The 12,644-nt window shown below is 36.5% G+C and overlaps 2 protein-coding genes across 2 annotated transcripts; one reads left to right on the plus strand and one right to left on the minus strand.

The window, feature by feature from the left end:
• The first annotated feature begins 1,338 nt into the window (after nt 1–1,338).
• LOC107906339 (berberine bridge enzyme-like 17) lies at nt 1,339–3,256 on the plus strand. The gene has a single exon (XM_016833310.2). It carries the CDS (start codon nt 1,495–1,497, stop codon nt 3,085–3,087), a length of 1,593 nt encoding a protein of 530 aa, XP_016688799.1. The 5' UTR covers nt 1,339–1,494; the 3' UTR covers nt 3,088–3,256.
• A 3,788-nt stretch (nt 3,257–7,044) lies between these two features.
• Nucleotides 7,045–12,349, minus strand: LOC107906342 (probable pre-mRNA-splicing factor ATP-dependent RNA helicase DEAH5). The gene is made up of 2 exons (XM_016833313.2): nt 8,278–12,349; nt 7,045–7,674 (listed from the first exon to the last, which is right to left on the minus strand). The coding sequence occupies exons 1-2, from the start codon at nt 11,451–11,453 to the stop codon at nt 7,281–7,283; spliced, it is 3,570 nt and encodes a 1,189-aa protein (XP_016688802.2). The 5' UTR covers nt 11,454–12,349; the 3' UTR covers nt 7,045–7,280.
• Between the last annotated feature and the right edge of the window lie 295 nt (nt 12,350–12,644).

Below are 12,644 nucleotides of genomic sequence, written 5' to 3' on the forward strand. Positions count from 1 at the left end.
TTTGTACCATAAATATAATCCAGAAATATTTAAAGAAAATCAAAATGATTATATGGAATAAGGAAATGGTGCTTAATTTTCCTTCATTAGACTTTCTATAATGACCATTTGCTTACCACCATCAACATTTCCTTAATCCAAGAAACATTTTTTTTTTTGTTTGTTGTCCTACTACTTACTATCAGCTTTAGAGCACTCAAAATTTCAACAAATTAATTTCTCTAATTGGCCCAAAATAAGTATATATTATTTATTTAGATAATGCATCGGTTTAATTTTTTTAAGGACAAAAAAAGTCCTGCTGCCGGGTAAACTGGATTGAAGCCGAATTTAATAATACCTGTTGACTAATTATATTTTTATTGTCGAGATTTATTGGTTAAAATTATTATCTAGCACTCATCATTTGATAAAAAAAATGTTATTATTATTATTATTATCCTATTTTATTTATATAATATAAGGATATGCATCAAATTTTTAACTTTATTTTCAAGTTAAAAAACTCCATTTATTTCACTGTTATAATTTAAAATTTAATAGACTAAATGGAAAATAGAAGAGTTTCGGGCATCATAAACTTCAAAGAATTAGTACGTTATTAAAACTTACAATTTCATTTTCCTATTTTTTATTTCATCTTCGCACCTACACTATTTTTTCTAGGGATGATAAAATTCTAACTGTCTCATGGATTTCGAATCGATTCATTTCGGAGTAGAAGTTTTTGTTTGAAAAGTGAATATGGGATAGAGTGGATTTTTTTCTTTTGGATAATGGATATGAAGCGGCTTTGATAATTGCATGCCTTGCCTTGACCCACTCCATTATATAAAATTATCGTTTTATCCTTGTATATATAAACTATTAAAAGGGTAAATATGTAATATAGAAAAAATCATATGTTTTATGATTAAATATTTTATTTGAAGAATTATGTTTTAATATTTACTTGATTTTAAAAAGAATGAGAAAAAATTAAATTGAAGTAGAGCGGTAGTGGATTTAGCATTATTCACCCCGCCTCATTCCATTTCCATCCCTAATTCTTCCATTATAATTTTTGGTTCAACCATTGAAAATATGCTACGTGTTTATCTTCTTATTTCCCCTCATGTCATTAGTGGTTGATGATTCATTTTGTACCTAATTCAGAACATTAGATAATTATTATAAAAAATATTTGCATTGATTTGTAGAGGTTAATATGGGATTTAGGATTCTATTTCTAAACAAACATAATAAAATGTTTTAAAAATATAAAATACCGTACTACTAATAATCTATATAAAAAAGAAAAGTCTGACCCTGAATTAATGTATTAATTATATAGTAAATTTAGAACAAATTTTGTGGCAAAAAATAATGCGAACAAATTTAATAATAAATCCACGGCAATGTATTAATTTTCTATAAATACAGCACATATAGGAAGGACAGTGCAGAATCGAGTCAGCTGAATCATAGTTGATTTTGCAGCAAAAAAAATAAAAAATGAGAGGTTTACCCATCCTTGTTTCTATTATTTTGTTTTCGATTTCATTGGTAACATCTAAATCTTACCCTAATTCAGTTGTTGATAATTTTCTCCAATGCCTTCCCAAGCACTATCGCAACCCTTCTAAGCCAATCGCTAAAGCCATATACACTCCCACCCATCCTTCCTTTCAATCTGTTTACGAGCTCCATACTTACAATCTTAGAGTTCTAACGCAGGCCAATGCTACTCACAAACCCATGGCCATCGTTGCTGCTCTGCATGAATCTCATGTTCAAGCTGCTGTTATTTGTGCCAAGGAATCGGGTTTGCAAGTGAGAATCCGAAGCGGCGGACATGATTACGAAGGTCTCTCTTTCAGCTCCTCCGTCCCATTTGTCATTATTGATCTTTCTAATCTTCGGTCTATAAAGATCGATATGAAAACCGAGACTGCATGGGTTCAGGCAGGGGCGACTACCGGTGAACTCTACTATCGAATTGCAGAGAAAAGCAACGTCCATGCTTTCCCTGCTGGTGTATGCACTACTCTAGGAATTGGTGGCCATTTCACTGGTGGTGGCTACGGTAACATGCTAAGAAAGTTCGGCCTTTCAATAGATAACGTCGTGGACGCTCAATTGATCAATGCTAAGGGGAGAATCCTTAATAGAAAGTCCATGGGAGAGGATGTGTTTTGGGCCATCAGAGGCGGCGGTGGAACTAGCTTCGGAATCATTCTCTCATGGAAGATCAAGCTGGTTCGGGTCCCTCCTAAAGTTACTGTTTTCCAGGTGGCAAAGACTTTAGAGCAAGGTGCAACCGTTCTTGTTCATAAATGGCTTCAAGTTTCCCATAAACTCGATAAAGATATTTTTATTCGAATCATGCCAGTAACCGTTGCTGGAACTGGCAATGGCAACAGCACTGTTCGAGTTTCCTTCATTGGCCATTATCTCGGACGAACTAACAGGCTTCTTCCATCGGTGAATGCGAGCTTCCCCGAATTGGGTTTACAAAGAAAAGACTGTACAGAAATGAGTTGGATCGAATCCACCCTTTACTGGGCCGGTTTCCCTAATGGAACATCCACCGACGTTTTACTGAACAGAGTGCCGAACAAAGTGTTCTTCAAAACCAAATCTGATTACCTGAAAAACGTGATGCCCAAGGCAGGTTTGGAAACCCTGTGGAAGGTGATGATGGAGATAGGGAACATGTGGATGCAAATGAGCCCTTACGGTGGGCGAATGGCTGAGATTTCAGAATCCGAAACAGCATTCGCACATAGAGCTGGAACCCTTTATTTAGTTCAGTACACTGCGCACTGGTCGGAAGGGAGCAGTGAAGCCACCAAAAAATACGTGGAGTTAATGAGAAAATTGTACGCTGAGATGGCTCCATACGTATCGACTAAACCCAGGGAGGCATTCCTCAATTACAGGGACCTTGATATAGGCAGCAATAATACAGATTTTGAGGCTGCAAAAGTATATGGGGCTAAGTATTTCAAGGGGAATTTCCAGAGATTGGCAGAGGTTAAGGCCAAGATAGACCCTCATAATTTCTTCAAAAATGAACAAAGTATTCCGCCATTTCCGTCTTTTTAATTAAGTCAAAGTGATAATGTAGCTGCTTTTTTCTTATATTTGCAAGTTTAAAAAAAAAACACCCGGATTATATGGTACGTCACTTCGCTTGTGAATTCATTGCTAGATCAGTCCTCCTAAATTGAATTTCATCTTGTCTTTCCGGATCATACGTATAAATACATATTTCAACCTCAAATAACGATATATGCGTAGTGGAAAAATGCTTGGTACAGTAAATTTTTTATATTTGGCATTAAACTAAAGGAAGTTGGCCCATGTTCATACCTTTTTGGCATTTTTGTTCATAATTTAATCCCTCTTTCAATTATTTTTAAAAAGAATATTGTCTGAATAAATTTAATTGAATTTATCTCTAATAATATATATTAACAATGTAAATAAATTTTTTTTTATTTTTTAAAAAACTTAAAAAAGTTTTAGTTTGTAGATTTTTTTAGGTTAGTTTAAATGGTTTCAGATGAATATAATTAATCATGAGTAAAATATGGTAATATTATTTTTAAAAATGACAAAGTATGCCTTAAGCATCTACCCTTTAATGAACTTACAGAATGTAGAGGATTGCTTATTGGGTTCGCTCCTGTAGATACTTTAAGAAATCAAAAAATATATATGATATGTATATTCTTTTACTTTTTCTATATTGATTAATTAAATTATTTAAAAATTTACAATAGGTATATTTATATAATAACGATAATTTTTAACATGAATATATACATATTTGGTATATATTAGTATTAATCTATAAGAAAGAAAAATACGTACTTAAATATTTGTTTTGTTAAATTAATATTGTATATAAAAATAACATATATGGTTTTTACAATAATTATAATTTCATAAATAAAAACTAAAAATCAAGCTTTCATATAATATATATATATATGAATCATTATATTTGTTAAGCATTACAAACCTTAAAAATTATTTTAAATTAATAAATAAATATATACAACTTACTATGCATTGTAGGAGATAAAAGACTCAATTAATGAAATAAAAATTGAATAATAAAAAAATATAATTTAAAAATTGCATGCAATTTAAAACATCTTAAATAATATATATTTGTCAATGTGTATTTAGTTTTGCTTTATCTAATTTACATTTAATTATTTTCTTGATTTAATTTTTAAATGCTAATATTTTTATTTCTAATTTTTGATAAAATAACAGATCCTTTTAAATATCTCGTTATGAAATTTATATGAATATAAAGTTTACATTCTTTTTACTTTGATTTTATATATTCTATCTGTGATTTAAAAGTTAAAATAAATCTTTGTTATATAATTATTTTAATAATAATTTAAAAATCCGTGCACAGCAATTAAATATTTCAATGATAAATGTAAGCATATGTATACAAAGTATATATATACATTCTCGCAAATGGACACATATCAGTTTAGTTTATCTATACTATTATATAAATTCTTGATTAAACTGGTGTTATGAATTAATTGGATATCAATTCAATTAAAAAAATTGTAAAAATATTTGAGAATATTTTAATCTTTTTATTTTAACAAAAATTAATTAAAATATCCATGTGGTTAACAATGTTAATAATCCTACGTTACTAACAAAAACATTGTATAATAATTTTTGTACGCTTTGGGTAAATAAGTGCCTAGCCAACTAGAATGGCAAGCTATGATCTATTGGGTCATATATATATATATATGGTTGCAAATATAAGTGTGTTATAAGCCTCAAATTGGTTGTACAAGTTCTCCAGCTCTTAGGTAAGTTCTATAATTATTCTCACGTCTTATACTAACACTTCACCAATTGAAGCGTTTTTGCCTCTCTAAACGACATTATTAAGCACCTTGTGACATAATGTATACATAACATAATTTTTTATTTTTGGTAATGTATACCTAATGTATAATTGAAAATGTATTATGGAAAAACACATAGGCATAATGCATGTATCTAAGGATACATACTTTAATGTACAACCATGCCTATATCGAACTCAATTTATATAATTTTCACTGTAATTTAATTATTTATGACTTGTAAACCTAATGAAATTAAAACAGCCAATATTAATAGAACCGGAAATAAGTGGTGAGCTTTTGTTATCATAGCCCAAATCGTGTTAAGGTTTATACGAGGCAGTGGAAGAAAAATATCCTAGTATACTATGAACATAACTTTATCATTTCTAATGCTTAACAATATTGCTCGCGTATTTCATTTGTTTTAGTTTTAGTTTCTTGTGACTCAATTCAACACAGCCTTCAAACCCAGTTTGGGGTGCCATTTATAGGCCCTCAAATGCATCATTTCCAACTATTCTGCAAGCATATGCTAAAAACCTTAGGTTTTCAACACCAAAGCCTCTAGCTATTGTAACTACCATGCAGGAATCGCACGTCCAAGCCACTGTTATTTGTGCCAAAAGCCAGGGCCTGCAGATTAGAATCGGAAGCGGTGGCCATGATTATGAGGGCCTCTCTTACGTTTCTGAGATCCCTTTCGTTGTGCTTGACATGTTCAATCTCCGTTCAGTTACTATAGATGTTTGATGTTTCCAAAAAGACTGCATGGGTTGAAGTTGGAGCAACCATTGGCGAACTTTACTATAGGATCGCCTAGAAAACCGTTTCCTATGGCTTTCCGGCCGGGGCCTATCCGACTCTTGGAGTTGGGGAACACTTTTCTGGAGGTGGGTACGGGAACTTGATGAGAAAATACGGTCTCGCTGTGGATAACATATTCGATGCGCGATTGGTTGACGTGAATGGTACAATCCTGAACAGAGAATCCATGGGGGAGGATTTGTTTTGGGACATTAGAGGTGGAGGTGGAGGTAGTTTTGGAGTAATCCTTTCATGGAAGATCAAACTGGGTCTTCAATGTACCAAGAACCTTAAACCGGGCCTCAACAGATACTGTTTATCAATGGCAACAAGTTGCCCAGAAGTTGCGCGAAGATCTATTCATAAGGGTGATGATACAAGTTGTTAATGGAAGTCATGAGGGAGTGGAAAAGACAATTCGAGTTTCATTTTTAGGCTTCTTAGTGGAACCAACAAGCAGACTTACTGAAATAGTGAGCGACAACTTCCCCAGATTGGGGTTGCAGCCCAAAGATTGCAGAGGATGAGTTGGATGGAATCCACCGTCTTCTATCCAGGCTTTCCTAGAGGAACTTCCATAGAGGTTTTGCTACGCAGGCCACAGAATGGGTAAACGTTTTCCAAATGCGAATCTGATTACGTGAAACAACCCATTACTAGAGAGGGCTTAGAATCCATATGGAAGATGATGGTTGAATCAGAGAGGATTTTTATGTTGTGGAATCCTTATGGAGGAAAGATGGATGGGATTTGGGAATCTGAAACTCCCTTCCCACATTTTTAAGATATGGTATATGATGATGGAACCCAGCATTTGATGAGAAATTTTTACAAAAGAACGACACCATTTGTGTCAAAGTCTTCAAGGGAAGCATATGTCAACTACAGGGATCTTGATATTGGTAGCAATCCAAGTATAGTACAGACAGACTTTGTACCAAAGGGTTTGGTTTATGGGAGGAAAAATTACAAGGCTAGTGCAAGTCAAAACCATGGTTGATCCTCGTAACTTCTTCAAACATGAACAGAGTATTCCGGTATTGCTTCATGATCTTTCTGCTACGGATAAGAAACGCCATGGAGAATATGATAAAATAGTTGATGGGGACCGGTTGACAAGTAAAGGTTATGCAAAAATATATAACCCATTTCTTATTATGATATGTATGCTGATATATCGGTTAGTATTGAGAGACCAGTAAACTAGAGGAAAATGGAAGTGAAAACTAAAATGGCTTCCATAAATTTACATATGGAAGTGGAACTGAAATACTAAAAAATTATTATAATTCTTTTAAAGAAATGAAATACAGTCAATGTTGTTATTAACCATGTAGAAACTTGTCATGAACAGACGTTTTTATCAAAAATTTCAATTCAAATCAAGCTGCTCGCTTTCTTTTCACTTCAAACATCAAGGTTCCTAGCCTTTGAGCTCATCTAAAATCAGTCAGTGTTGTAACCTTATAAAAAACTAGTCAGTGTACAACTTTAAGTGAAAGTAAGAAAATAGAATCAAAAGATTGCATAAATCAACAAAATTTATCTTATACGAAGAAAAAAATTACAGAGAAAGTAGAAAAGTGAAGCAGATCAGGCTCGTCGTTTACTGAGACGCCAAGAATTAGGTTCATGATATCTATCATAAAGAGGCTCAATACGTTCTTGACGCTTGCGCTTGCTCATCTTGCTGGGATCTGCCTGTTTGAAGAATCTAGGCGCAAGTTCAACCAGCCATTTGGGATCTATCACTGTCACCTCTCGCATGTACTCCTTTGTAGTCATTACCAGTTCATGGTAGATCACCCAGTCCGGTTGTCTCTGGAAAAGGGCGCTACTTGGGTGAATATAAACAGGCTGGTTCTCCACCACTGTTCTATATCCTTCCTGTGGGTCCTTCCTTGCAGCATGGAAGAAGAACCCTGCTGTGATAGCTTTCCTGATCTTCATAAAGTTCTTTCCTGCACTCACTACGTCCAGTTTGTACCTGAAAAAGCATCCACTTTCGGGTCAGAACCTAAAAGACCAAGTATAAACTTTTAGCATGTTAGGAGGGGTATTAAGCCTCGTACTAGTAGTGAACACAACAGATTTAAAACTAATGAACTGAGAGAGAGAGAAAGACTGGCTGGTTGATGCTAAATGTAGAACATGTGAACCTTACTACTAAAAAGACTACCAGAATGATGCAAAAGCAATAAAAGGCATATACAAAGAACAGAGACATTCACAATTAGCTTTGCATTCTCCTAAAGACCCATTGATCCTTACTACAGCGCCAAAAGTAAGAAACTAGAAAAGCAGGTTGTTGAGAAATTTACTAGCTGATTAAGTTCAACCAACATTCAGTATTTATCAACTTGTAAAGCACCCGAGCTAGTGCTCATCACCGTTGTAATAATCATATAAAAAATTAGTGAGGATATATTCTACTAGAGATAACCATAAAGCGTAGGCTCAAATACATACTAAAATTAACAGTGTAGGACACAATTAAAATCTTAAAACCATAAAAGCTCAGACATGAAAAATACGAAAGATCAGATAAAATTTGCAAAAGATTAGTATAAAACTAAAAGCTAGAACTTACTTATCCATGATGCTTAGAAGCTGTTTTCTAACATCTTGTGCCCTCCGTAAAGATCGAGACTGAACAAAATTTTCAAAACACCAAGGCCCAGAAAAGTTCTTAGCTTTCCAAGCCTCATACACAGCAAGTAGAGTCAAATGGTCTCCCTCAGGCTGGAAAAACTTGGCCCTCTTCTGATCAGCTTGAGCTTGCTTTTCCCTTGGCCTGTAGAAGATGTTACCAGTTTGGATCATTGCAATAATTGTCAATATCTCATCACTACACCCAAGGTCCACACTAGCCAGTAACATCTTCGATAGTGGTGGATCAAGAGGAAATTCTGCCATTTTTCTACCCAATTTAGTCAAAAGTCCCTCCTCATCTAGAGCTCCTAGACTGTATAATTGCTCCATGGCAGAAAGGAGAGCTTGTGGTGCAGGTGGATCCATAAAATCAAAAGAAAGGAGATCATTTATGCCCATTGCTTTCATTGTTAGTGTTGTCATGCCAAGGTTAATCCTTTGGATCTCTGGAATCGATGTAGGGGACATCTCATTTCGATATGCACTCTCAGTATACAAGCGGTAGCATTTTCCAGGTCCAGTACGCCCAGCACGCCCAGCACGTTGTTTGGCCGATGCTTGTGAAATTGGTGTTATGACCAGGGAATCAAGCCCTTGCTTCGGATTGTAGACATTTTGTTTTGCAAAACCAGGATCAACCACATAGAATATTCCATCTATAGTTAAAGAAGCCTCAGCAATATTGGTTGCCACTACCACCTTCCTTTTCCCAGGAGGGGCAGGATCAAAAATCCTAGACTGCATCTCACTAGGAAGGGCACTATAAACCGGTAAAATAATCAATTCAGGAACATTTTTACCTAGACCTTTCATCCTCTCATAAAGAGACTGGCATGCAAAATCAATTTCCTCCTGACCAGTCAAGAAGAGAAGAATGTCACCTTCAGGTTCAGTCAAGTGTATCTGTAGGACTGTTATAAGAGCGGCATCTAGGTAGTCGCTTTCAGGCTGTTTTGTATAGAGTATCTCTACAGGAAATGTTCTACCGGGAATGCTGAAAATACTGCAGTCAAAGAAATACCCCGAAAACTTCTCTGCATCCAGTGTAGCAGACGTAACAATCAGACGAAGATCGGCTCTCCGTCTCAGAAGTTGCTTCAGTAATCCAAAAAGAACATCAGTGTGAATCGTTCGCTCATGAGCTTCATCAAGCATAATGACAGAGTACTGAGAGAGATCCTCGTCAATCAAAATCTCCCTAAGAAGCATACCATCAGTCATGTATTTTATGACAGTATCCGGTCCAGTGCAATCTTCAAAACGAATAGCATAGCCAACTTCCTCCCCTAGCCGACAACCAAATTCCTCAGCTACCCTCTTCGCGACAGACATTGCAGCCACCCTTCGAGGTTGAGTGCATCCAATCTTACCCTTTGTTGTGTACCCAGCCTCAGCAAGATACTGGGTTACCTGGGTAGTCTTACCCGAACCAGTCTCACCAATGACCACGAGTACCTGATTATCATGCACAGCCTGAACAAGCTCTTTTTTCAATTTATAAATGGGCAAGCTCTGCCTCTGCTCTTGGATGGAAAGTTTAGACCTCTGCCCAAAAGTCAAAGCTTTACCATAAGCATCCTTCTTCCATTCAGGCATATCATATGCTGACAATCCAACACCTCTAAGCTCCTGCGCAAGATGCCTCTCACCTGTCTCTGGCATTGGGTCTTCCCAAGGACGATTAAGATCCTTGGGAATTGAATCAAGCATTGTCCTCTGCTGCTGCTCCCGAACTTCTCTCCGTTCCTTAATAAGTGCAGACTGGAGAGCAGCAGCGCGACTCAAGGACCCTTCTGGATTCTTAAATATTTTTACTGGTGAGAGATCCACAGAGTACCTAGTCTGCCCTTGCAAAAAGGCAGGTTCATCCTCATTCATTTCAATCTCAAGTTCTTCCTCAGCACCTTCCTCTTCATAAAGCATTCCATCTCCGTCTTCATCATACATGGGATACTCATCTAGTCTCAGAACACCAGAAGCAATCAATTGTTTGGCTTCCCACCTCTCTGGCGAACTCATTCTCTTCAATGGCCTACGTGAAGGGGCAGTATCCTCATCCTCAACAATCCTAATCCCTGAAAGGCCAGTTCTCATCACGGGCCCCTCTTTCCCCCCTGAAGGATTAATCCTAAGAGAATAATCATCCGAAGTTTTCTTCAACGGAAGCAAGTCCTTACCAGTATTCTGATCAACATCCCTCATAGACAAACTCAACTTCTGACCTGAAACAGAAATTACCTTCACATAAACGTCCTGATCCCGTTTCACAACATCTTTTGCATTGGCAATCCTCCTACTAGCCATCTGGGAAACATGAACCAAACCCTCCTTTCCCCTTAAATCATTCAACTGCACAAAGCAACCTGAATCCATCACTCTCGAAACTCTCCCCTTGTATACCTTATACAACTCAGGCTCATTATCCTTGTACCTTCCATTACTCCTCTTATCCCCACCTTCATCACCTTCCACATTATCCCGGTCCCTGATCCTGCCCCTATTCCTATAATCCCTATTATCCTCATCACCATCTCTATTATGTCGGGTTCGATCCCTATTTCTTCCCCGACTGCCATAATCCATCCTATCATCATCAGCATCCTCCGTATATCTATCTCTATGCCTACTCCTATCTTTATCTCTATCTATATCTCTGACCCTATCGCTGTCCCTCCTATATCTGTCTCTGCCTCTGTCCCTATCCCTACCCTCTACTTTTTTTAGGTCTCGTGTCTCCATTTCAATTTCCTTCTCAAGTTCTTTTGCTCTATCTTTATCATCTGCAATCGCTAAAGCTTTAAATTTAGATTTCTTACCGTCGCCGGCGATTGCCTTCTTGGATTCCTTCTCAGCCTTGGGTTTTGGAGGCAGAATAGCGTGGATGATAGTAAGAAGTGTACGGACGAAGTAATCAGGTAACTCGGCCCCGTTTTCTTTCAGCTTGACATCGAATTCGTCAACGGTATCGGAGTGGCGGCCCATGTCGGTGATGAATTCGGCCAAAACCTTGTCGGAAAACCCTACATGGCTCTCGAGTTCGGAGCTGACCTTGGAGACGAGGGAGAGGTATTCAAGTTTCTTCAGCGCATCGTCTTGGGCAGGAGATGAAGCCATTGGTGTTCGGAGAGAGACAAATAACAGCGGTTTCTAAAGGATTAGGATGGGCAAGATATATAAAAAGGGGCAGAGAGGGGTTTTTAGGGGTTTTGGAGGGAGGATTTACCGAATGAATTGGAGTTATACTAGGGTGCTTGACGGCGGCAGGAGTATTTAAAGGCGGTGGCTGGGATTCACTTCGTGGAACAAGCGGTGGCCGAAGTGAAAATAGGCTCGTGTTAGATGCAGGAGGAGGGAGCGTCGCTCCAGAGGGAAATGCGTCGAAGAAAGACAAATAAGGAAATAATATGGACTTACAAATCTTTCTACGAAAGAACTATTTCGATTCTTACATTTTGAACGTGTATTTTAATTTAATCGTTTTCTTTTCTGAATTTATTTTATTTTTCATATTTTTATTTAGTGTTATTTGTAATTGTATATGTTAAACATGCTCATGATATACACTAGAGCTGCTCATGGGCTGGGCCAGGTCCAGAAAAAATTTTGTCCCGGGTCCTAGGCATGGGCCCGGCCCGAAATATGGGCCTATAATTTTGCCCAAGCCCGGCCCGAGAAAAAATTCATAAGTCCAAGTCTGGCCCGGCCCGACCTGTTTTTTAAATAAATACCCAAAATTTATTTTAAAAATTTAAAAAGTATTTTAAAAATATTTTAAAATTAAAAAAAATTTTAAAAAAAGTATTTTAAAATTAAAAAAAATAAAAAAAAATATTTATTATATTCGGGCCGAGCCGGGCCGGGCCCGGGCCAAAAAAGTGGTGCCCGAGGCCCGGCCCGTTTTTTAATCGGGCCTCATTTTTTTGCTCAAGCCCATATTTCGGGCCTATATTTTTACCCAAACCCTCCCATATTTCAGGCGGGCCGTCAGGCCGAGCCGGGCCGCCCGGCCCATGAGCACCTCTAATATACACTACGGTTACAATAATGGTCGAGTTTTACTTTCAAAATTAAGCCTTAATTATAACATATTATTTACTTTATATCATATAAAAATTAATGTAAATACTAAAAATATTTAAATTGTTAATGTTTAACATTTTAAACAAAATTATGTAAGATTAATATAATATACTTTAAAGAACATAAGTTCTAAAAAAGGAACAACTTAAATCATTCATATACAAAAATAAACATATGTAACTTTAGAAAAATTTAATGAAATTAAGATAAGTATATATAATTTTA

The sequence above is a fragment of the Gossypium hirsutum genome, chromosome D05 (genome assembly GCF_007990345.1).
Source record: "Gossypium hirsutum isolate 1008001.06 chromosome D05, Gossypium_hirsutum_v2.1, whole genome shotgun sequence".
Classification (NCBI taxonomy): domain Eukaryota; kingdom Viridiplantae; phylum Streptophyta; class Magnoliopsida; order Malvales; family Malvaceae; genus Gossypium; species Gossypium hirsutum.

Coding starts and splice junctions, on each gene's coding strand:
- LOC107906339 (XM_016833310.2), top strand. CDS start 1,495: ATGAGAGGTTTACCCATCCTTGTTTCTATTATTTTGTTTTCGATTTCA.
- LOC107906342 (XM_016833313.2), bottom strand. CDS start 11,453: ATGGCTTCATCTCCTGCCCAAGACGATGCGCTGAAGAAACTTGAATAC. Junction 7,675..8,277: donor CTTCTAAGCATCATGGATAA/GTAAGTTCTAGC, acceptor ATGCTTTTTCAG/GTACAAACTGGACGTAGTGA.